The 23,824-nt window shown below is 44.3% G+C and overlaps 2 protein-coding genes across 5 annotated transcripts in view; one reads left to right on the top strand and one right to left on the bottom strand.

The window, feature by feature from the left end:
• Nucleotides 1-7,568, top strand: part of LEF1 (lymphoid enhancer binding factor 1) — a 120,582-nt gene extending 113,014 nt beyond the window's left edge. For 2 of the 4 annotated variants that reach the window (XM_033214952.1, XM_033214955.1), the window contains one exon: nucleotides 6,365-7,567. In XM_033214952.1, the coding sequence (XP_033070843.1) occupies nucleotides 6,365-6,444 (80 nt within the window). In that variant the 3' untranslated portion in view covers nucleotides 6,445-7,567. Of the gene's footprint in view, nucleotides 1-6,364 lie in introns of all 4 variants that reach the window. The other 2 variants (XM_033214953.1, XM_033214954.1) reach the window with 2 other exon arrangements.
• Nucleotides 7,569-17,570: 10,002 nt separating this feature from the next.
• Nucleotides 17,571-23,824, bottom strand: part of HADH (hydroxyacyl-CoA dehydrogenase) — a 45,674-nt gene continuing 39,420 nt past the window's right edge. Inside the window, exons 7-8 of the mRNA XM_033214951.1 lie at nucleotides 19,429-19,545; nucleotides 17,571-18,500 (exon numbers count right to left, since the gene is read on the bottom strand). Coding sequence (XP_033070842.1) covers nucleotides 18,382-18,500; nucleotides 19,429-19,545 — 236 coding nt within the window. The 3' untranslated portion in view covers nucleotides 17,571-18,381. The remainder of the gene's footprint in view (nucleotides 18,501-19,428; nucleotides 19,546-23,824) is intronic.

Here is a 23,824-nt window from a genome sequence, read left to right as displayed (position 1 = left end):
GGAGTATGGTGGTTTATATAATACTATTCTAAATGACCCCAAATAATGTGGAATTTTAAGAAACTGCTTTTTAATAATTATTTTGTGGCTTCCTTTGCTGTTTGGGACTATACCCTCTGCCCACAATAATATGTTTCTTAGGATTTGTGTGGATTTAGGAACCAGAAAAATGAAGCTTAATTGAATAATATATAAATTAAAAGTAAATGGAGTCTGAGTTGGGGTATAGAGGGTAGGGCTCTTTTAAGAAAGGCTAAAATGTGCTATTTTTGCACATAAATTTCATGACATTACTGTGATACCTTGAGATCATTTTAACGTGTTTTTCCTCAGCAGTGTTCTTCATAAATGAAGCTGCCATGTTACTGAAAGCCATGTGAGTGGGGAATCCTGCTGCTCATAGCTGTCCGTGACCTTTAGCAAAGTAACTATTCTTTTTTGACAGAATGAGAGAAAAATTAAAAGCATTAAAAATTAAACTGCTCACTTTTAGGCTTAAGGTTTACATCTGTCTCTGAACTAAATTTTTCTAAATGCCTAGATATCGTTTTTGTGAATCTAACTTTTTTTTCTATTGGGATTACTTTTTCTCATCTAGCATCAGCTTTTCGAAACATTCCGTTTCACAACAGATATTTTAATTAATTTGCAGAATACTCTGTTGGTCTTAATTTTCTACCAGAAGTTCTGTAATAGTATGAATCTTGCTTGCTGCCCCAAATGTGTCGCGTGAAGTTGGAACAGCAGAAATGGTCCCAACCTGTATGGACCACCTGCCACATTCCGGAGGCTTTAACAGATGCCTCTGCATGTGTTGCCTCCTCTTATTCTGTAACAGCCCCATTGTGGAGGGGACAGATTTCAGTCCTGTCTGAAGGATGAGAAAACATCACTTGTCCAGGGCCACGCAGCTGGTGAGCAGCAGCGCTGCGTCCACAGAGTGAATTACTGTCAGCTCTGAGCCCAAGTTCTCCATCCTCTGCTGTTTACTGCACTCACTACGCTGCTTCAGGGCGCCTGCCCCACACTCACCCAGCTCTGCACATACATTTCCCACATCCCGCAGCGCACCTGATGAGGTAGAGCAGCTTCTTATCTTCACTTTACAGATGAGGAAACATGTTTGGTGCATTCAGAGTGCATGCCCGAGATTTCCAGGTGGTAACCAATGGACCCAGGATCCAAACCCAACCCAGGACTGTCTGTCATCAGAGCCCACACTCTAACCCACACAAGTTATCACCTCCCTGTGCTTAACCAGATTCACAGGTGCACACACAAACACTGTCATAACTGTGGAAGGGCTTGGTTGGGGGGGGGAGACAAAAGTGTGCCCTGATCCTGTCACCTCATTTGTGGAAGGTGAACTTGGCATCTTTAGTGTGAGAGAAATGTGGGTTGGATAGCGTTTGGAGGTGAGTAAATGAGGGAGGTCTACCTAGCTAGTTATTGTCCTCTGGAAGCCCTTCAGCTGACAGAACTGCAGTGGGCTTTTGAGGCTCTCTCCTTCAAAACTTGCTCAAGACCATTTCTCCCATGTTTCCCGTGATAGGAAGGATCTAGCGGTCATGACCTGCACCAGGAGGTCCAGCCTACAAATAGGACACACGTCCTCACAGAGGAGACAGACACAGAAGGCTAGGCTGATCAGGAAGAGAAACCAATAGCTACAGAAGAATTCCCCTGGAGTAATTCATTAACAGTCACAGACTTGTCTCAAAGTCATCTTGACATTGCCAAAGTCTGGTTGAGCCGATGGTAGTTCACTCTGAATAGCCACAGCGGAGGAAGCCGCACAGGTCACTCAACCTTGTCTTGGTAGAACATGAATCCAGGAGTGGCCAGTGACCCCTTTCCTCCTACCTCCAGCTTCTGGGAATCCTTTTTGTTTTAGAGCTTTGTGGTTAGAGGACTAACTAACTAGTCTTGAATGCTGGGACTAAGGAGTCACTCAGCTGCAGAAACAAAACTCAGTGTTAACCTTCCTAACCACATATTTTCATTTTTCTTTTTTTCTCAAATGTTGGGTAATGTTTACTGTCAAGAAGCTGAAGCTGGCTTTTGTAGGTTATATTTCCAGTCTTAGGGACTTAAATTTCAAAGTTAACTTATGTGTTTGATTCTCTTTATCATGCTTCTTCAAACAGAGCGTGATATCCTGGGGGGCACTGTGACAGATGTGGACTGCCTCCACCAGGATACAGGGGTTGTTGCCTAGGGACGGACAGACAGAATGATGGAAGGTAGGAAGGACAGAAGAAAGTGAATGATAATTTAGTTCCAAGGTATGGTGGAGAGAGCACGTGTTGAGAGTTCAGAAGCTCATCCTGCTGCCTATTAGTTGCGTGACCTTTGGCAAGTTACTGAACCTCATGCAGCCTCAGTATCCTTATCTATAAGTGGGTGGGAAGATTGAAACTGTAATGATGATTATGTGAAATTCTAAAGTCCATGTCCCAGTGCCTGGCAAATCAGTGCCCAGTGGACAGTGTTTTTGTTCCTTCCCCCTCACCAGCTTCTTATAGACAAGACCACCTTCGAGTCAACGAGACTGTCACTTTTGTGGTGCCAGGAGGCCTAGGGAACAGCCCAGCACTGGGACTCTCTAGGGGTCACCATGGGCCAGTCATTTTATGATCATTTTCCTCAGTCTCTGCTAAAACAACAGGAGTAGACTAGCTCTGCCATGCTTGCTTCCTGCTCTAGAAGTCTGTACCTCTCTTCCTTCATGCACACATGACCTTGTGCAGCAGAAGAGTTCACACCCTCAAATCGCAGGCTTTTGTCAGTTTTTCCCAAGGCGTAAAAATGGAGACAGTAGGCATGAGGTGTGTGGTGTGCTGCTGGAATGCAGTTTTTGCAGTTAAAACTGTGAATCTGTTCACCTCTCATAAAACCAGTCTCTAATGTTCTCCCCTCAAACTGCACATCACTTAAGGCTCCTGCCTCTTGTTAGTAGCAATTGAGAGTGGCGTAAAAGGAAGAGGACGACAAAGGAAGGATCTTTTATTCCAAGTCACTTTTTCTGTAACCTCACCAATTCTGAACAAGGAAGTGATATTACATGATTGGGCGGGGGTGCATTTTGTTCCTAGGCACCAGCTTTGCTGCCCTTGCCTTGGCCTGGACAGCTTGAACTGACTGGCCAGTGATCCCTGAGTGGCACCGTGACAGGGCTGGCCCTTGCCTGCTCCTGACCCTCCACTCCGCCACCTCAGAGCTCACCTATAGGCTTGTCTCCTTGGCCCTCCCTTCCAGAGGACAGCCTGAGAAGGAACCCACAGGACATGAGCTGGCCAAGCGCTCTGCTTTTGGTAGGATTTTACATTTGTTTGCGCTTAGAGAGAAGGAATTTCCCGTTTTCCCTTTCTTCACTCCTGAGTCAGGGTCTGTAAAGTCCTCTTGGCCCAGGGTCGGTGCTGTTGATCTCCCAGAACAGGCCCACTCTTGAAATCTTTAGATTCATCTTTATTGCTTGGGCTTTTAGTAAGGAACTCTGCCCATTTGGGTTCCTGATTACCTTTGGTTGATGGGATATTTTGTCAAGATTGGAATTTGGTCCAGGAGAGCAAGGGGTTCTATTATATGGGGTGGGGTGGGGTCTCGTGCCGCCTTTGCATCCCCAGTACAAATGCGTGGTGACTCCTGGTGGAGGGAGCCCAAGTCTGAACATATGTAAGATGGGCCTTGCCTCACTTCCTTTGAAGCCCAGCCGCAGCCGGAGAGCAGTAATTGCTGGCTTTGATTGCGCAGACTTCACTGGTGGGTTGGGCTGTGCCAGAGCTTGCCTGGCCTGGCCCAGCTTCAGCCGCAGCCCCCTAGTGAAGTCTTAGATGTGGGAACGCTCCAGCCTCTGGAGCCTCATGCCTGTGGTTTCTTGAAAAGAATCTGGACTGGACCTGTTTTATATCTGTAAAGCAGCACTGCAAGGCCCCCGTTTCTCCCACTCGGAGGTAAGACTTGGTCTCCCTTGATGTCCCTGTATTTTAAAAGAGCCACCAGGGACAAACTGCCTCATTTCATAGTGAAGGAATTTATTTGCTTTTTTTTTAAGCATTAGTCCCTGGAAGGGATTAGTTGCTTTTTGGTAAGCAACTGTACAGAGGCTCTCTGAAGCCAGCCTTCCAGGAGAATTTTCAAGGTGACCCCATGAAATAAGGAAATAACAGGTGGGAAAATGTGAGACTGTGGAAAGAGATGACTTTATTAGGAGATGTAGACTCTTTCTGGGTAAGTGACATACTATCTTTTAGTTAATGGCCATCTCTGGGCACCCATGTTTGTGTTAACTACTGTATTATCACTTGTACTCAGCTTAAGAAGAAAGGAGAAGTCACCCTTAGGTAAGGCAGTGAAGGGACAGGAAGACTCTGGTGGAGCCGGAAGTGCAGGTGCTCTAGGTTGGAGGTGTTAGCCCTGCTTGAGAATGGGGCCACAGCAGGGCCATGGAAGTTGTCTGTACCTCAGTACTTCGGGGTTTGCTATGTCAGGCAATGGAGGGATGGCCCAACAGAAGGGCAGGTTGTCTCCCTCAGGCGTTGCTGGCTGCCAATGGCCAGTCTATTCTGAGCCCCAGTGCTTGTCTCAGGCGCTAGCCTAGGACTGCAAGGCCAGGCCTCATCAGGAAACTAAATGTTTTCACATCAGACTGAGAGGAAAACCTTCCCAGGAAGAGCAACCTGGACCAAACCTTTGAAAATCTGTGATGCAAAATTATAATGTAAATAAGAATCTGTGGGTGCCCTCTCTCCCACCCCAGGCTCTGCTAGAGCCCTGTTTCTTTCTCCAAGAAAGGCAGGGTCCTTCATAGCTCTTTGATCTTCCTGCGTGAGGGATCCATACCTCTGTTCAGTTAAAGTATCACAACGCAGTAGTGTTTTCCTGTTAAACAGGGGATGGTTGATTTTCCAGGAGGATAGGAATTGAAATTGTCATTGAAGTACTTCCTCAGTTGAAATCATTCTGTGGCTGATTTCCTCCTATTTTGTTTTTTATTGGTTGGTTGGTTTTTGCTTTTTCAGTAGCTAGCCAGGTATACAAATAGCTTCTTTGTAGTCCCGATCATTTTTAGGGGCCGCATTGGGCATAATTGGAATACTACTACTAGCTAACCTACTTGCAGGGCTTGCTCTGCTCTGTGCACTTTGTGAGCACTTTAAATATAGGAGCCAAACTTCTCTTTCCAACAGCCTGAGGGGCAGGTGTTCTCACAGTTCCCATTCCATAGATCACCATCCTTCCGTGGAAAGTACTTCATGGACTGTAACTTGCCATCTAGACTTTTGTATTCATTATTAAACTATGTCAAAGCTTCCTTTTATTTCTCTTTTACTTTCTGTTTCCATTGAAATGAAAGTGTATGATAATCCACCATTATTTAGACTGAGTTTCTAAAAGGAAACTCCTGCTTGTAACATGGATAGCACAATCACAAGCACAAAGTGTTGGGATTCATTTGAGGCTGTCGAGGGACCCAGGTTGAGAAGGTGCTTCCAGCATCGCTGCCACCAAGGGAAAGCAGCCTCCCCAAGTTCAAAGCAGCGGAAGCACGTGCTCTCTGGAGTGAAGGAACGGAACTTTGCCATGCTTTTACTTTCCTTTTGTCTCTGTCTCATCTTGTTACACTGCTACATTTTACTATTAATCACTTTTTTTAAAAAATCTCACATCATTAAAGTTTTGGGGACGTGGGAGTTCTCTTCTTTGAAAATCATTATCACCAATATCTGGCAATATTACTTTAACATATTTGCTGAGTGTCCTTTCCGAGGTTAACATTAAAGATCCTGGATGTTAGGAAGGAAAAAAAAATCTTGAAAATTGTAAGATCTTAAGGAAAAAGGGAGAGGTTTGTATCCTCTGGACTGTGAATATGAGCAGACAGAGCACACAGCGTCACGGGAGCTGGCAGTGCGTTGGGTAATGTGAATATGTCTGTCCTATGTAGAATCATAGAATGGCTTCCCACAGTGGACTAAAAACACCAAACATTGCAGCATGACACGTCTTTCCCTGATCTGGCTGTTGCCTGTCTTCCCTATTCTTGTTTGGCTGTTTCCTAATTGTGTTTTTCAAACTTTTTTCTGTTCTTTTTCCATGACCCAGAGTATTAGCTACATTTCACATCATAACTCTGTGCATACATATACATGGAACCAAAGTAAAAATGTCACTATATTAACTCTGTAGTGTACTCTCAGGATTTTTGACTGCATAGGGCAATTCATTTTAGCCATCCCCAGATCAGCAAAATGGATTAATTAAATGCAGACGTTATAAGACATATATGGTATGGAATAGAGGTTATAATCTTAAGGCCTACGGCAAATTCATATTAATAGCATTTCATTTGTTCCTTCTTGAGGTGGAAAACGAAGCTCATTCCCAACGTGCAAAGCCAAGGCAGCGACCCCAGGACCTCTTCTGGAGATGGAAGCTTGTTGAAAATCCAGACTGTCTCCACGGCCTGCCCAGTCGACCCCAAAGGAACACTGACATCAATTTTACCCTGAGGTCGCTGCTAGAGACCCTGATCCATAAAGACAATCACTGCCAACTCCTCTTTCATCTACTGCAAGGGCCAAGTTCCAAAATAAAGCATAAAAAGTTTTTTTAAACGGAAATGTTAAAGCACGTGAGAATGCTAGCAGGCTGTGGGGCAGCTGAGCAGCTTTTCTCCCCTCATCTCTGTGTGCACTTCCCAGAGCATCTTGCATCCAAACCTGTAACCTTTCGGCAAGGACAGTAACTTGGCTGCATTTGCCTGCCATGCGCAACTGGAGCCAGCAACCAGCACATCCATCAGCACCCCAGTGGAGGAGTTCGTGGAAGAGTTCCCTCTTTGTTTCTGTCTTCATTTTTCTTTCTCTTCTTTTCTCCTGAAGCTTTTATTTAACAGTGCAAAAGGATCAGTTTTTTTGTTTGCTTTTTTAAACTTGAATTTTTTTAATTTACACTTTTTAGTTTTAATTTTCTTGTATATTTTGCTAGCTATGAGCTTTTAAATGAAATTCCAAGTTCTGGAAAAGTTTGAAATAATGAAATAAAAAGAAGCCTTCTTTTTCTGAGACAGCTTCTCTGGTAAGTGGCTTCTCTGTGAATTGCCTGTGACACATAGTGGCTTCTCTGCCCTTGTAAGGTGTTCAGTAGAGCTAAATAAATGTAATAGCCAAATCCACTCTGTTGGTAGCAATTGGCAGCCCTATTTCAGTTTATTTTTTCTTCGGTTTTCTTCTTTTTTTTTTTTAAACAGTAAACCTTAACAGATGCATTCAGCAGACTGGTTTGCAGTGAATTTTCATTTCTTTCCTTATCACCCCCTTGTTGTAAAAAGCCCAGCACTTGAATTGTTATTACTTTAAATGTTCTGTATTTGTATCTGTTTTTATTAGCCAATTAGTGGGATTTTATGCCAGTTGTTAAAATGAGCATTGATGTACCGTTTTTTAAAATAGCAAGGCACAGCCTTTGCCCAAAACTGTCATCCTAATGTTTGTCATTCCAGTTTGAGTTAACGTGCTGAGCATTTTTTAAAAGAAGCTTTGTAATAAAACATTTTTAAAAAGTGTCATTTTATTAAGAGTGAAGTTCCTGATAACCTAAAATTGGTAATGAACTAAATCCACAGGCCAGGGCAGAGCTGGTTTGTAGAGAGGAGCAGTTTGTGTGAGAGGGGTGCTACTGGTGCAGCCTTCTCCGGGGACAGGCCAGCACTGGCTGTATAGGGGCACCTTGCCCTGTCTCCTAGACATGCAGTCCTCAAAATTACTTGTATGGCTTGGGCCTCCCTCCTTTTCCAGGTGTAGGTATGAAACAGGGTCAAAGGAAAAAAAGAGGGTTGTCAGATGGGAGTGAGTCCTTTCCTGAGCACAGATCATGGGCTCCCACCATCTGGTTGTGGTGCTCATTGAAAGTCCACAGGTATTGCCTCTCTTCAGAGCTCGTTGGTGTTCAAACTGGGCTTCCACATCGTGGGGTCCCAGTGGTGAAGGTATGTCAACACCCCCACCCATCTTCCCAGTCAACATTTTCTAAGTCCTGAGTTGTATTTTGTAATTTTTACCTTACTAGTACATGTTACAAGTTGGTATCTGATTAGGAAAAACTGTATTTTAAGTTTAAAAGTGAATATGTCATGTTCTTCCACAATGGTTTTCTATCCCTTGAGCTACTTTAAGAACCACTATCACTGGTCCAACTTAAACCTCTCTGCTGAAATTCTAGCTCGATTTCCCCTTTGGAACCTTCAGTGCAGCTGGGGAACAGCTGGCTACCATACTTACAATAACCATCCTCATACTGTACTTGAAGATTGCCATTAAATCACCCCTCAAATTTCTCTTCTCCAGGCTAAGTAATCCCAATTCCTTGAACCTTTCATCATCAGTCCTTTAATCATTTTCATTACTATCCTCTGGAACCTTTTCAATTCTTCTTCATTTAGTCCTAAACTTGAACCAGGGAAAAAAAACAAAGTTATGTTTAGGGGGCCTACTTGTTATAAAGGTTTCATATTCAGCCCTGGTCAGAACTTCATTTGAAAATTATCTCTGAGTTTTTTTTAGCATGCATGAACCAACTAGTTAAAAACAGTCTAAAGCTGCCACCATGATCTTTTTGAGAGTTAACTAGAAAATCCAACAAAATGGTAAGGGAGGTAACAGTGGAGCATTATGCCAACACATTGATGAGCTCTTCTGGATGTAGAAAGAAAGCAATTAATAATAAAAGTCTGTTCATCAAGGCAACAGGCATAGCTGGATCTATACCTGAGACTTGAGGCTTGGCCAAAGCCCACTCAACTCTTCTCTCCCTCGGTTCCTCCTCCTCTCAAAAAATGCAGAGGCCAAGCCCCAAGTCTCAGGTGTGTATATCCTGCTATGGAATCTAATAACCCATGTCTTTCAACTTCACAAAAAATTAGTGAAGTTGAAAGAAATGGGTTGCTTGGACCCTCAGCCAGTTCTTTCCACAAACTTGGTCCCCTCCTAGTTTCCTGTATTTCTTCCAGAATAATTTTTCCCAAATAACTTTGATGTCACTGCACAGAGCTCATTCTGGGATCATTCTGCCCAAATCCTGCTTTCTATAGGCAGCAGTTCTGGGGGAGAGTCAATAGTCCCCCTAGAGATAGGGATCAAAGCGGATGTCTGTGGGGAGAGGGACACTCCTCTGGCCACTTCTTCTGTTTGATCTTGAAGGGATTTGGCCTCCTTCCCTGCAGCGAACTCAGAGCTGAACTGTGTGCCAAGAAGAGGCTAGGTCAGCCTTCTTTCTGGGAGCTTAGCCTTCTCTGAGGTCACAGCTGGCATGCGGGTCTGTATGAAGGGGTGTTTTCCTTCTGGTTCTAGTTTGGTTGCTAGGGCTGCTGGCAACTACCTGTTTAGCTGGAAGGTGACTTTGAACTGTTTCATGACTACAGTTGTCTTAAGTATTATACAATACATTTTTCCTCTAGTTTGGTCTACGGCTGCAACAATATGGAAACTAATAAAGGGCCTATGAACAATAACAAGATGTCTGTGTGGCTGTGCTTTTAAAGTAGAAGAGTCATGAGCGAGTAATACACAGTTCTGACAGAAAAGAGGCACCTAACATCCACGTGATGTAGTAGTTGTTGAAAAATCACATTTACCACTTCTGCCACAGAATGTGATCTTCCAGACGTGGAAGATGAGAACTTTAAGAGCTGCCATGTGAAACCTAACCTCTAAAGATACACAAGAAAATGTGGACTGCTTTTTAATAGAAACTATAAACAAAATTGATGGCAATTAAGTATCTTAATACTAATAGAAGGATGTCATTCTATACACCATTTATACTTACGTATTGGAAAAAATAAGATTGGTTTTCTTGGCAATTATTTGGTGGATATCATTCTGGAAGTGGCTTTTCTAAATTTCTTCAACTTTTTTCTGGGAAAACGTTTATCTTTATTCTGCAGCCAGGCGTGACTCAGGGAGAGTGTACCAAGGTGACTCACCTCTAAGCAGGGTGTACCAACAGCAACTATTTAAAATAAAAATTATGAGCATGAATCAAAGTAAACTACATACATGTTAAAATTAATAATTTATAGTAAAACTTGAGACAAGTGAAACTGTTTGCCTTTATTGAAGAAACAGTGCTAATGTTTATAACATTGTTCATCAACAGTAAACTGGCATTAAATAACAGTTGCCTTCATTCAGTACATTTCTACTGAGCACTTTCTAATGGGCTATGCTCAAATAACTGGACGCCAGAAAAATGTTTTGTATTGTCTGTCTACTGTAGGCATATAAGAAATGCCTACTGTCTGTATTTGTTACAATTGCAAGGGTCCTTTTCCCTGGATGGTAATTTGGACTTAAAACAGGTTATATTAGGAAGGAGGCGGCCCAGCGGAGAAAGTCCTGGTTTAGAGTCCACAGAGCTGGACAAAATCTACTCATCCCACTGTTGGGAACAGCACACTAAACCCCTCTGGGCACACTTCCTCATGGGCTAAGGTGTCACAGACCTCTGCCAGGGTATGTGAGAGGTAAAGGAGAGAGAAGCCTGACAGGAAGTGACTAGTAAATTAATTTCCCCTTGAATTGTTTTATAATGTGTTAGAAAACATGTTTTGTCCAGTGCAAAAAGTATCTCGTTTATGTACTGCCTTGTAGCCACGGAACATGTGAGCATATTTCTGCCTAGGGAAGCAGTTGGTAACAGGACTAAGCACTCTGTTTTGGAGTCAGGATCATGGAAGTACTTGCACAAAAGGGGCAGAGTTTGGATTTTATTGGGTCATCTACACTGATATGTTCATATAAATACTTTTCTTAATATATAATAGCTTGGGATGTTACCAGCTAAATTATTAATTTTTGATCCCCACTAAATAAGTGGGAGAAATTGGTAGAAAATGTATTTGCCAGATGGAATGACAATACTGCATACAAATAGAGGTCATCATACATCATTTTAACGGTTTTCTCTGTAGTTACAGTGGAATTTGTATACTAGTCATTTTCTCTTCTCCATCTATAACTTGCCTTGGAATCTGAAATCAGTAGAATCACTGAATTATATTCTACACCATAGTGATTTTTTTTTTTCCCCAACAGGAAGATGAGGCAACCACAGTAAAACAGAGCCCACAAGTTGGCCTGGTTGTCATTACAGGTCCTTTCAAAGTTAGTTCAGACTCCCGCTGCTCAACTGGAGGACAGCAACAATGGCTTTAGAGTCTCGCCTGCCCTCCATGCTCAGCTCTGGAGACAGCCCTCAGCGCTGCACAAAGCCAGGACTGTGCAATGCTCACTGCAGGGCTCACCAAAGCTCAGAGGTGCTTTGTGAGCAATCTCATCTGCTCGCCACATGCTGGCATCTGGTATAGGCTGTGCCTGCTTTGCTTCTCATGTTCCAATTAGCTGGGGCTGATCTTTCCTCAGCGCCTGGTCCTAGAGAGTGCAAACCCATCCAGGCAGCCCTTACGAAAACCACCCGGCTTTCAAGTGCTTTCAATCTGAACGCAAGACAATATCGTGGCCACTGCAACTTTTATACTCAGATTTGTTTAGATTGTCTCTGTTCTTCCCCAGGCCTTTGCTCCTTAGAACAGCATCTCACAGACTGGGTGATGAGATCTTTAGCTGGCAGGGATGAGGATGTGAAGGAGGTGCAGAGTCTCAAGGAGGCCATGGTTAATTGGGAAGGGGCAGGCACTGTAAACTGCAAATCATGTGAATGAGATGAGAGGTGCTATTCTCTCTCGGCATTTGGGATTATTTTAATAAAGGCATGCATTTAATAAAGGTGTGTGTGCGCGCACACATGCACACACAAGACTTAAGAAGGGGAGGACAACAGAAAAAAAATCAAGATAAAAGTATTAATACCCTTACATGAGTCCTGTGATTTGTGATAACATTGTACCAGCTAGCGGCAGAAGCCAGCACGAGACTGAGTGCAGAAAGGGTATCTGGTTCTAAGCAATCAGTGTGCACTGTTCACTCTGACTGCTGTGTGTGTGTGTGCGCACACGCGCAAGCTAAAGTCTCTGCCTAGCTACGTAGACTTTGAGGCTGGACAGAGCTTTTCCATTTCAGCCCCCTTGGTCCTACTACAAATTGGTGTGGTAGAAGGATAGCTTGCTCTCCACTCCCACCCTTCCCTACAACTTGAATATTGAGGCTAAAGGGCTCCAGAAAACTACCTTCCCAGCAGCATATACCAAAACCGCCACACAGAATGAGGCAGTTGGGAACCATTCAAACTGCCTCAAGTAGGAAATTCAGTTTCAAAAATGCCATCCTCCCTCCCTACTAGTTTTGGAGGCATCTCAATTTCCTGTCTTCTACACCTGCAGTCTGAGTGAAATGGTGAAGTGGCTGTTCAAGAGCAGGTAGCAAGGGCAGAGTTCTTACTCCAGGAGGTTTTCTCTTCTAATACCCGCTTGCCTGAGAACAGACTACATTTTCTGGTAGAATATTCCAGTAACTGCATCTATAGAAGTGAGGCTGAGATGTCTCGGTGGTTTACTGACATCATGAAGGGCTCCATTGCCACTCTGTCATCCAAAGGGATTCTACCTCAACAGACTATTTTAAGAGATGGGGTCTCGCTATGTTGCCCAGGCTGGACTCAATCTCCTGGGCTCACACAATCCTCCACCTCAGTCTCCCAAGAAGTTGGTATTACAGGTGTGCCGCACCCCACCCAGCTTGACAAACTGATGTTTAAGTTAGCTATGGTATCCTCTCCCCTCCTTGATGATGAATGTTTCAACCCTAGGGCCCATCCTATTGCTCCCTTGGCTAAATAATAGACCTAGTAGGGACTCCCACAATTGTGTTCTGAAGAATCTTTAGGAGTCACCTAATGTCATTTAAAACTACTGGCCACTACAATCCTAGCACTTTGGGAGGTCAAGGCAGGTGGATCACTTGAGGTCAGGAGTTCGAGACCAGCCTGGCCAACATGATGAAACCCTGTCTCTACTAAAAATTTAAAAATTAGCTAGGTGTTGTGGTGGGTGCCTGTAATCCCAGCTACTAGGGAGGCTGAGGCAGGAGAATGGCTTGAACCTGGGAGGCAGAGGTTGCAGTGAACCAAGATCACGCCACTGTACTCCAGCCTGGGTGACAGAACAAGACTCTGTCTCAACAAAATAAAAAAAAATAAATACATACAACTACATAACGATAGAATGAAGCATCATTCTGCTCTTGTTCATATGCCACCACTTCTCTAATTACCACGTGTTAGGAGAATCTTGGGAACTTCTCTCCTACACACTTGTTGTTTGGGGTCTTAAATCATCTAGTCTACTGCTCACACATAACATGTAGCCTACCTGAGTGACAACAACCCCTTTCTGACTAGCCCCAACCAACACCTCTCTGAAAGCGCGGGAAGACCTTCCAGAGGAGCTGTGGGGTGGAGTGCAGAGCCCCAGCACTGCTCTTTTTGCCAGGTAGGCCAACCGCTTAATTTCTGAGACTCACTTTTCCAACACTCAGTCCTGTTCTGAATCTTCAGCCTATTCCCCGCTGCTGTCACATGTTCAGGGCTGTCATCTGTAACCCGATGAACACAGGTTACTGGGGGCTTCCTTCACAACTGGCCTATAGATGACAGGCAGTGTGCTCAACACCTGAAACCTACTTCGCTCAGTCCCCAGCAACCCTATGGCATAGGTTCCATCCTTATGCCCATTCTTCCGATATATCCAGAAAACAAATAGCTTCTCTAGGTTACACAGGGAAAGACAGTGGAACTGAGAACTAGAACCCAAGTTGGTTTAATTGAAAAGCCCATGCTGTCAATTAGTTGTGTTGGTTAATCCTGCAGCAGCTACAGTTGGTGATTTTCACTAAAACATTGAATAACATCAGTATCAATGACAGGGTTCTCTGTCTTTCAGGAGTTAAAGTGTGTTACGCCATGTCAAATAGTAGCAAGAAAAAAAATGCTAAAATAGACATTAAAACTGTGATGATGAAACAGTGAGACCACTTTAAAAAATAGAATTTACACAGCCAAATGGATTCTTTCAAAGTATAGTACTGAAAGCTCAGCCATGATTTCATTGTTCAAAGCATTTTTTCAGATTACTATTTATGTGGCATCAATGCCTGTTTACAAGAAAATTAGTCTCATAAAATTATAACCACACCTTATACTTTTGGTAGACTTAATGAGTTACTTAGGTTGAAATGTTAAAGGGATTAAAATCAAGGTGGGACAACACAAAAGCTTGTTTCAAATATGTGAGCCATACAACTCACCAAGAGAAAGCATAATTAGTGTATGTTGTTGTATAACATAGTGACTAACAGTGGCTGTACCCTCTCCAATGATGACTGGTTGAATCTCAAATGAGTTTCTGAAAGCTGATGTGTTAGTCAAAACACCTACCCTTAACAGAACCCAGTGGAGAGTCATTTTCTTTTTTTTTTTTTATTTTTTATTTTTGAGACAGAGTCTTGCTCTGTTGTCCAGGCTGGAGTGCCATGGCGCCATCTCGGCTCACTGCAACCTCCGCCTCCTGGGTTCAAGCGATTCTCCTGCCTCAGCCTTCCAAGTAGCTGGGATTACAGGTGCCCGCCACGACGCCCGGCTAATTTTTTGTATTTTTAGTAGAGACGGGGTTTCACTATGTTGGCCAGGCTGGTCTCAAACTCCTGACCTCATGATCTGCCTGCCTCAGCCTCCCAAAGTGCTGGGATTACAGGCATGAGCCACCGCACCCGGCCGAGAGTCATTTTCTAACACTGGATTTGTACATGGTAGTTCCTCAGTTCCAAGACGTGGTTCCACCTTACCCCCACGCTGCATCATTCAACAGTTCACAAAGAGGAAACACATTTTACAATTGATGTCAGAAAAAGTTAACCACTTCCCCCAGAAAAACTACTATTAACAGTGAATCTTAAGACATGAGAGGGCCATGATTTTTATTTTAGAAAGATATCTTAGTAAGCATTAAAACGATCCTTCGGAGAACTCCATTTTACTAAACAGAATTGAAGTCTAGGTGATGGCTATCAGAGGCTCACCATCTTTTTCAGCAAGTCATCTCATAAGTTGCCTGGTTCTTTTTAATCTCAAACTTTCACTTGTATTATAGGTAAATAAAAATATCACTGGCCAGGCGTGGCGGCGCACACCTGTAATCCCAGCGCTTTAGGAGGCTGAGGTGGGTGAGTCACGAGGTCAGGAGTTCGAGATCAGCCTGACCAACATGGTAAAACCCCATCTCTACTAAAAATGCAAAAATTAGCCGGGTATGGTGATGTGTGCCTGTAATCCCAGCTACTCAGGAGGCTGAGGCAGGAGAATCACTTGAACCTGGGAGGCGGAGGTTGCAGTGAGCCGAGATTGCACCACTGTACTTCAACCTAGGCAACAGTGAGACTCTATCTCAAAAAACAAATAAATAAAAATATCACTAAGAGGAAGCATAGGAGAGAGGAAAAAAAGTGGCCAGGTACGGTGGCTCACGCCTGTAATCCCAGCACTTTGGGAGGCTGAGGCGGGCAAATCACGAGGTCAGGAGTTCGAGACCAACCTGGCCAGCATGGTGAAACCTCGTCTTTACTAAAACTATAAAAAATTAGCCAGGCATGGTGGCACACACCTGTAGTCCCAGCTACTTGGGAGGCTGAGGCAGGAGAATTGCTTGAACCTGGCAGGTGGAGTTTGCAGTGAGCCAAGATTGCGCCATTGCACTCCAGCCTGGGTGACAGAGCGAGACTCCATCTCAAAAAAAAAAAAAAAAAAAAGGATCCTCTTGACCTAAAACTTGGTCTTTACTTTCAAGTGTCATAAAAGATTCATGACGTTTAAGAGGCAAGTTTGGGGAGATGAGAACCACGAGCAGTGACACCAGGTCCAGCAGCACTGCCAGGACCCACCCTCCCTCTTGAACAAATGCTGCCAAAACACAGTGGAGGATGATGCAAGGCACCTGGGGCTCTCACTGAGGCTCAGTTCTTAACCACAGACTGAGCAAACAGCAGCAGCGGGCCTGTATTTGGAAGCAGAGAACCTGACTGACATGACCTTCCCTCCCCCTGGCCCCAAGATCTCTCCATGGCAAGCAGCTTCATTTACCTGAGAACGCAGAGATGTGGAGTTGGGAAAGAAAAAGCTACTCCCTCACCTCCTATGTCTAAGGGAAGGATGTTCAAAATCCCTTCCTGGTTCCAAACATGGTGCAGCACAGAAAATATTTTTTGAAAACAATAAAAGGATATTGAGAGACTAGGCCTTTTGACTATTTGGTAGGCTTAAAGTATTTTAAAATGCCAGCCAGAAAGACTGCTGCAGCCCCTACCGTCTCATCCTGGCAGGCTGACAGTCACATTGCTGAGTTACATCTTTCCTGGAATTCAGTGGTCAAATGCTGCCATTTCCAGGACAAGGGCCTGCATCCTATGGGGACTCTGGTGAGACGGTAAGGAAGTGAAGCCTCCACTTAGGTCCAGGGCTCATGTCAAAGGTCAAAAGCCAGCCTGAGAGAAAGCAGGGAGCTGTCAGACCACAAGGGTAACCTCTAGCGATGGAAATGCGGGTGGCCTCACAGGTGCTTCCTTTTGTTCATTAGGCAGCGTTTTATAAGAATAACCTAAAAGTGTCCTACCCAGGTTCTATGTGTGGTAAAAATGCACCGATGTTATTTTTTTTCCCACTACGCTTAGATTCAGATTTTTAAAAATTAATAAGCTCCCTTTTATCAGTCATAAAATGAAGAAAAAAAAATCTCTTGACTATTAGACCTATATGACCCAGGATACCAAACAAGGATGTCCATTTTAGGGAAAGTCCTGTCTGAAAGTTTGGATCTGAGATTTTCTTTTTTTTTTTTTTTTTTTTTTTTTTTTGAGACGGAGTCTCGCTCTGCCGCCCGGGCTGGAGTGCAGTGGCCGGATCTCAGCTCACTGCAAGCTCCGCCTCCTGGGTTTACGCCATTCTCCTGCCTCAGCCTCCCGAGTAGCTGGGACTACAGGCGCCCGCCACCTCGCCCGGCTAGTTTTTTGTATTTTTTTTTTAGTAGAGACGGGGTTTCACCGTGTTAGCCAGGATGGTCTCGATCTCCTGACCTCGTGATCCGCCCGTCTCGGCCTCCCAAAGTGCTGGGATTACAGGCTTGAGCCACCGCGCCCGGCCGGATCTGAGATTTTCAAATGGGCTATTTTGTACTTAATTTTATCAAAACCTAGTCCTAATCTAGGCTCTGTGACAAAATATCTAGTGACTTTGGACACATCCCTTAAGCTTTCTGCTAATGAGGCTACTGGACCTCAGGATTTCTGATGTCTTTCCAACTCCAAAATTCTATCTTGGAAGACATTTTCTCAAGCCAGTGATTAAAAGAAGCTTACGTTACACTATTTCACTTTGTTGGCAAAGAAGAAACAGATGTTCCTTAAAAATTGTTCTCTGTGCCCTTATTACTGCTTTCCTGGTAAGAAATCTGGCAGCGACGGCCACAGGCAGGTTTCACAAAAACGCCTTCCCCTGCCACTCCTCCTCCCCATCACTCCCACTTTAAAAATTAACAGCAGGCCAAAGAAGAGGGGAAATAGCTTCTGCTAAATTATCAACTTTTTACTTTTATAAACATTTGAGTGTATTACAATTTTATATTATACATTTCTGTTTCAATTCAAATTTTCAGACGAAAACATTGTATTTTAGTAGAGTCAATTTAGAGGCAATTTGCAACCGCGATTTCTCATGGAAAAAAGACACAGACAGACAGTAATCATTCAGATCTGTGGAACTGAATGACCATGAAAACTGACCTCCTGCAAACCACGCACACAGAGATATGCCGACCCATCCAGCAGCAGCATCTTCACGATGAACTGAATAAAGACACATCTTATGTCGTGCCCAGAATGTAGGGCAAGACTCAAAGCTGCAGGCAGCAAAATGTTCTTATAAAGGCAAGATCCAGGTGCTGCTCGCTGCAGTGCTTCACAGACATACCACGTGCGTGCCAGTGGCTTGTGACTCTCGCATGCAGCAACAGTGGGCATGGTGAACTCGCACTCTCGGAGGAAGTACTTTTCCCTTGATGAGAGAACGAATCCAGGCAATTCTTCATAAAAATGACAAGGTACAAAAAAAAAAGTTTGCTCCAAGGCACCAAGGGTAGAAAGCTGTTTAGAAAATACACAGAAGTGAATAGACTGAAGAAGGGAATTAGTTCTTAATGGAGAATCTATTACTGCTGTAACTGGTGTAATAATCACTTCAGATAGATTACAATCAAAATGCACATTGATTAGACTGTGCTGTGTGAGAGAATGTCAGACCAAAGAGCATTCCCACAGGCACTCGGGGCACTGGCTGGAAAGTGCTCTCAGGGGTTCTTCTCAGAGCCGGAGAAGCTGCACATCATTTGTATTTGTAAAATCCTTCTCCAGTCTTCTTGCCGAACTTGTTCTCTGCTACCAGCTTATTCAAGCATGGGCTGGGCTGATGTAATGGGTTCTTCACATCTATTTCATGCCACCCTATTGAGAGGAGGGAACAGAATTCAGGATGAAGTGCTGGGTTTATTTTTACACCTTGGCATTCCCAAGGGCAAGTCTGGAGGCCTGCCTCTGCTGTGGGAAAGCCCCCCAGGCATGGTGCCCCTCCGGCCACCCCTGCAGAGGCACCGAGGAAGGCTGTGCTGGTGCAGTCACATCAGCCCCAAAGCTGCTGCACTGCCACCCACCTGTGCTGCCTGAAGCCTGGCCCTGCTATGGCCCTCCTGCTTATCCAGTGTCTTCTCAGAAATCACTAAGGCCAAAGGCCCAAGTACACTGACAGAAGCCATTAATTTGCTTCTGTTAGCTAACTGGCACTGGCACAGTTAACTTTCAGAATACATGTTAAAAAATCTGCATTCCTGCCATTGGTATTTTGCATCCACATAAAATTCAAAATTTAATTCTTCAACTAGCATTCTGTGAAACTTGGGAACAGATAGCTACATTCAACTTCAGTAGTCCAGTTTTAATTATTATTTTTATTTTTACCCTGTCTTCAGAGCTATTACATTACAATGGATATATTTTTTTAAAATGGATGTGTATCTTGCTTGCAATGGAGGTTACACAAATCAATTTATGTGATAAAATAACACATTGTACCAATGTCAATTTCCTGGGATTTAATATTGTACTATGGCTATATAACCATTGGGGGAAACTGGGTGAAGGTCACACAAGACCTGTTTGTGCTATATTTTGTCTTCAAGGTTACCCTGTTAAAGAGATACTAGACAGTCACATTCTTCCTTCTCCTGCCATCTGTTCATGAATCCTCAACCTGGTAAGGCAGGATTTTGGAAGGTCTTAATTAAGACCCCTGCTAACTTGTTTTTAAAAGGCATTATAATTTATAGTTCAGAAAAACTACAACTCAATAAAGACAACAAAAAATTCCAATTCCTACCATCTACGATGAACTTTGTAGTATCTAGTCCGACATAATCTAGAAGTTCAAATGGGCCCATGGGGTAACCGGCTCCTAATTTCATAGCAGTGTCAATGTCTTCTTTGGATGCATCACCTAAGGAGAAAAGGGCAGCACTGGGTCACCACCACCTTTCCTTGAATTCTCCCTATCACAGGATTAGCCCCAGAATTACTAGAATTTTATACGCTTACACAATAAAAAAAAATGTCTTAGAGTAAGACTTTCTGGCTTGGGTAAGATTTCCTCTCTAAAGCACATGCCAAAGAGGTCATAAGATTTTATTTGTTTTTTTGAGACAGACTCTTGCTCTGTTCCCAAACTGGAGTGCAATGGCACAATCTTGGCTTGTTGCAACCTCTGCCTCCTGGGTTCAAGTGATTCTCCTGCCTCAGCCTCCCAAGTGGCTGAGACTACAGCTGTGCACCCCCATACAGAGCTAATATTTATACTTTTAGTAGAGACAGGGTTTCACCATTTGGCCAGGCTGGTCTCAAACTCCCAACCTCAAGTGATCCTCCCGCCTCAGCTTCCCAAAGTGCTGAGATTACAGGTGTAAGCCACAGTGTGTGGCCCAAGATTTTCAAAGCTACTGCACCACTGAGGTGAATTCTGGAGTACTAATACCCTGTTCATGGAGACAGAAGTCTCCATGCCTGGAAACTTCAGCTACTTTCAAATAAATTGGGATTTTCCAACTCTGGAATCATTTATTAAAACATCATTTAATGCTAGGACATATTTTTGATTTATAAATAAACTTTCTTTAAAAAGAAAACTAAGTTTTCTGCTTTTGCATGTATAGTTATTGTATGTATTTTTTTCCCCCAGTTTTTTGGGTTTTACAAGTAAGGAGTACTCCCCTGGCATCACATTCACACAAATCTTTTAGTCAAGATACCTTTTAAAGAAAAGCCCAAACCTGAGTTAGAATCGCCACACATGTTTGGAAGTCTGTTGAGTAGACTAAGACAAGGATCAATGTACTTTTCCCCTGGAAATTTACTCTTACTATGTCCTTTGGCCCCAAGAGGCCTTTACAGAGAACAACCTGTTCCCTTTCTTTGAAATCAGAAAAGTAGAAGAGTCTGCAACAAGTGGCTGTCTAGAATTTTGTTCCAAAGCATAAAGAAGAAGTCAATCAGATCAAAGCTAAAGAAAAGAGGGAAAAATGTTAAGACATTCAGAGAAACTACTTAAACATTGATAAAGACGATATTTTTTAAAAGCATATAAAGTACTAAAGTAATGCCAAAGGATTTCAAGGCATTTTAAGGTGATTAAAATATATCTCAATTATTTATTATGGTTGACATTACTAATAACTACACTAATTAGGATTAGAGATGCCTGAGAAATCATGATTTGAGTGTTAGGCCATAAGAAAGCAAAGAAACAAAAATAATCATATAGGCAGCCTCATTCATTCATTCAACTTCTATTTATTATGTAGCAGGCACCAGAGATGTAGAATGAGACAAAGATGAACAAGACAAGCATTCAAGGTACTCATGATATAATGGGAGAACTCAGATGTGTAAGCCAAAAGCTTCAACATAATAAGACCTGAAGATTCATGACTCACACAGCTGTGTGTGAGAAAAGATGGACAGGTTTACTCACACTGCCAGGGCTTCACCAAAACCACCCCCATGCCTGGGTCCTGGAAGATGAAGGTAATCCTGAGATGAGCAGACCAGGAAGGGCATTCTAGGTAGAGAGAACAGCATATGCAGAGGGAGGAATGGGAAGGAACACAGTACATTTGGGGTGTGGCTCTGAAGCTTAAAAGTGGGTTCTACTCAGAGGATTCCATTAGGAAGCCTTGCGGCTTCTGTGCTGATAGAGCCCCAGAATGCTGGAAGTGCTGGCCTCACAGGCTCCTCAGGCTTGGGATAAGCTCCCTGTCCTTCGGGTGCTGCCCTCGGACATCTTTCGGGCTCAGTCTCTTACTTCCTCCAGGCCTCTGCTCAGGTGTCATCTTTCAGAGAGCCTCTTCTCCTCCCTGCATATATAAAAGAAGCAACTCCTTGAACTAAAGAAAAGGCCAGGACACCAGGACAAGACTCTTGCCATCTCTTACTATCTTCTTCTCTACAATTACTCATCACAACCTCACATGCTTATGTACTGGTTCATTTATCATGGGCAGTCTCCCTGGGACAGAAATCTGACAGTATAATGGTTGCAACTCAGCTCAAGTCATTTAATGAAATCTATATTCAAGGACAGGACAATGAACCCTAGAAGCAAGGCTACAATTGCAGATTCAGAGACTCACTTGAGGACTGTTTTATTTCAACAAATAATATGAAGATACAGCACATGATAGAAAAATATCTAAATAACCCTACAAAGTCAGCACAACTCTAAAAATCCTGTTCTCAATAATGCAGAGCAAAAGAGGCAAACTTTCAGAAACAGAGAAATAAAATAGAAATTGTTGTGTCAAGTGAGAGTTAGACGTGGAATCATGTTTTAAACGAGTAATTCCTAAACTTCTTTAGAATCAAGTACGTCTGACAATCAGACACCCTCTCCATAAAAAGTGCACATATACCCCAAATTCTGCATCAACCTTAGGAGGTTCATTGGACACCCTCTCTCACCTCCCTCCAGTTAAGAGCCCCTAACTCCAGATAAGACAGCAAAGGAAAGCTTCCTCAGTGAAGTCCAGATCAGCACAGTTGAGGGTCTGGGACTTGTCCAACTTCTGTTTCCTTGGCTGGCTCAGCAGCACCACCTGCCAACCATTCTTAGCATGAACAGAGGCACCCAGCAACAACTCAGAAACAGCATTTTTACTCATCAGCAGCTGCCTATGTGCCCGCCCTACACAGGCACTTTGGGGCAAATAAAGATGAAGAGGAGCCAGAGTGCCCCAGAAAAGAGAGTACAGTAAGGGAAAGAAAACACCTGCCATGCCACAGGGAAGACAGTGACAAGTGACCCAAGGGAGAGCCAAAGCATGAAGAGTTGTGATGACAGAGATGACATCCAGCTGCAAGCTCTGCAGACACTCAGGTGGGGCCATGTGGGAATGGCGGGAGTAGAATGTGCGGTGATGACAGTAGGGGCAAAGAGTGGCCAGAAGGAAGGCTCTCTGGCAGAGCCTGTAGATGGCAGGTCACCAGAGAACCACTAAGCCTGTCTTGAGCAGGGGCGACAATGTGAGCAAGATGTCACATGGTGACTGGGGGGCAGGCTCATGTTCCTCCCAGGCCTGCTGCCAGCAGAGCCCTCCTGAGAAAAGCTGACCATTCGGCCCCACCGCCCCGCCCACGCTGGCAATTAGGAGTGGGTGCCTGGCAAAGGCAGCGATCCACTGTCAGACACAGTATCCAGCCTCTGTCCCTCTGACCCACAGGGGTGACAGTTGACTGCGGCATGCATCAGGCCTCAGTCACAGTGTGAAGGAACAAGAGCAATAAAAGAGTGAAGACAGAGCTGGGACACTGGGAAAGAAGGCCCAACATGGAAGCCACAATGAGTGGACAGACATCAGAGCAAGAGGGCATGAGCCTCCACGAGATCCTATGGGGACTGGCGAGAAGTGCTCGTGGCGGGGGCCCAGTCATCCAGGAGGCCCGACCCATAACAGCCCACACGTCCTTCCAAGGAGCCTGCGCCACTCACGGCGGCACTGGCGACACCACGGCATGCAGCCCCAGGTGGATCAACAGTGGGGGACAGGAAGTTCTCCTTGCATGAGTTCAGAAACAGTCACAGAGCATCTGCCGAGGCTGTGCAGGGGGTGTGTGGGCAGATGCAGTGTAGGCGGTGTCTCAACTTCCTGGACAACGTGATACTTTCTCAGTAAGCGCGGTAGTGGGGACCAGTCAGGAAAAGACATGAGTAGCGTGAATTTCTCTGCTACCTGAGGAACCTCATGAAGGCAGCCGGACTGGGATGGGGAAATGCTGGGATGTAGAGGCGGAACAGGCATGACAGGAAGGAATCAAAAGTGATGAATAGATGTGGCAGACAAGAGAGGGAGTCTCCAGATGCTTGAGGCTTCAAGGTGGAACTGTGGGACGGAGATGGCATGGTGGGCGTGCTCTGAGCACTCCTCTGTGTTGGCTAAGAGGAGGGAGCAGGCGGTGGGTGGGGGGACATAGTAAGAGGCCTGGGGTGTGACTATAGTGTGCAGTGGTGAACCAGCACCCACCCCAGGCAGGGCACCCAGCTCCTTCACAAGCAGATTCTGAGAAGGTGGTGGAAAGAGAAGCAGGGGGACCAGCAATGATAGGCTGTTGAAGCCCAGGCCCACAGCAAGCTAAGAGCATGTCCTGAAGCCAGGTCCTGCTTCTCCAGCTTCAGCCTACAGGTGGCCAGGGATGGTGAGGGCCAAAGGGCATGCACCTGTGCAGAAAGG

Source organism: Trachypithecus francoisi, unplaced genomic scaffold, assembly GCF_009764315.1.
Source record: "Trachypithecus francoisi isolate TF-2019V2 unplaced genomic scaffold, Tfra_2.0 Lachesis_group1, whole genome shotgun sequence".
NCBI classification, from domain to species: domain Eukaryota; kingdom Metazoa; phylum Chordata; class Mammalia; order Primates; family Cercopithecidae; genus Trachypithecus; species Trachypithecus francoisi.
The sequence above is the reverse complement of the archived record's forward strand: the minus strand, read 5'-3'. Positions and strand labels throughout refer to the sequence as shown.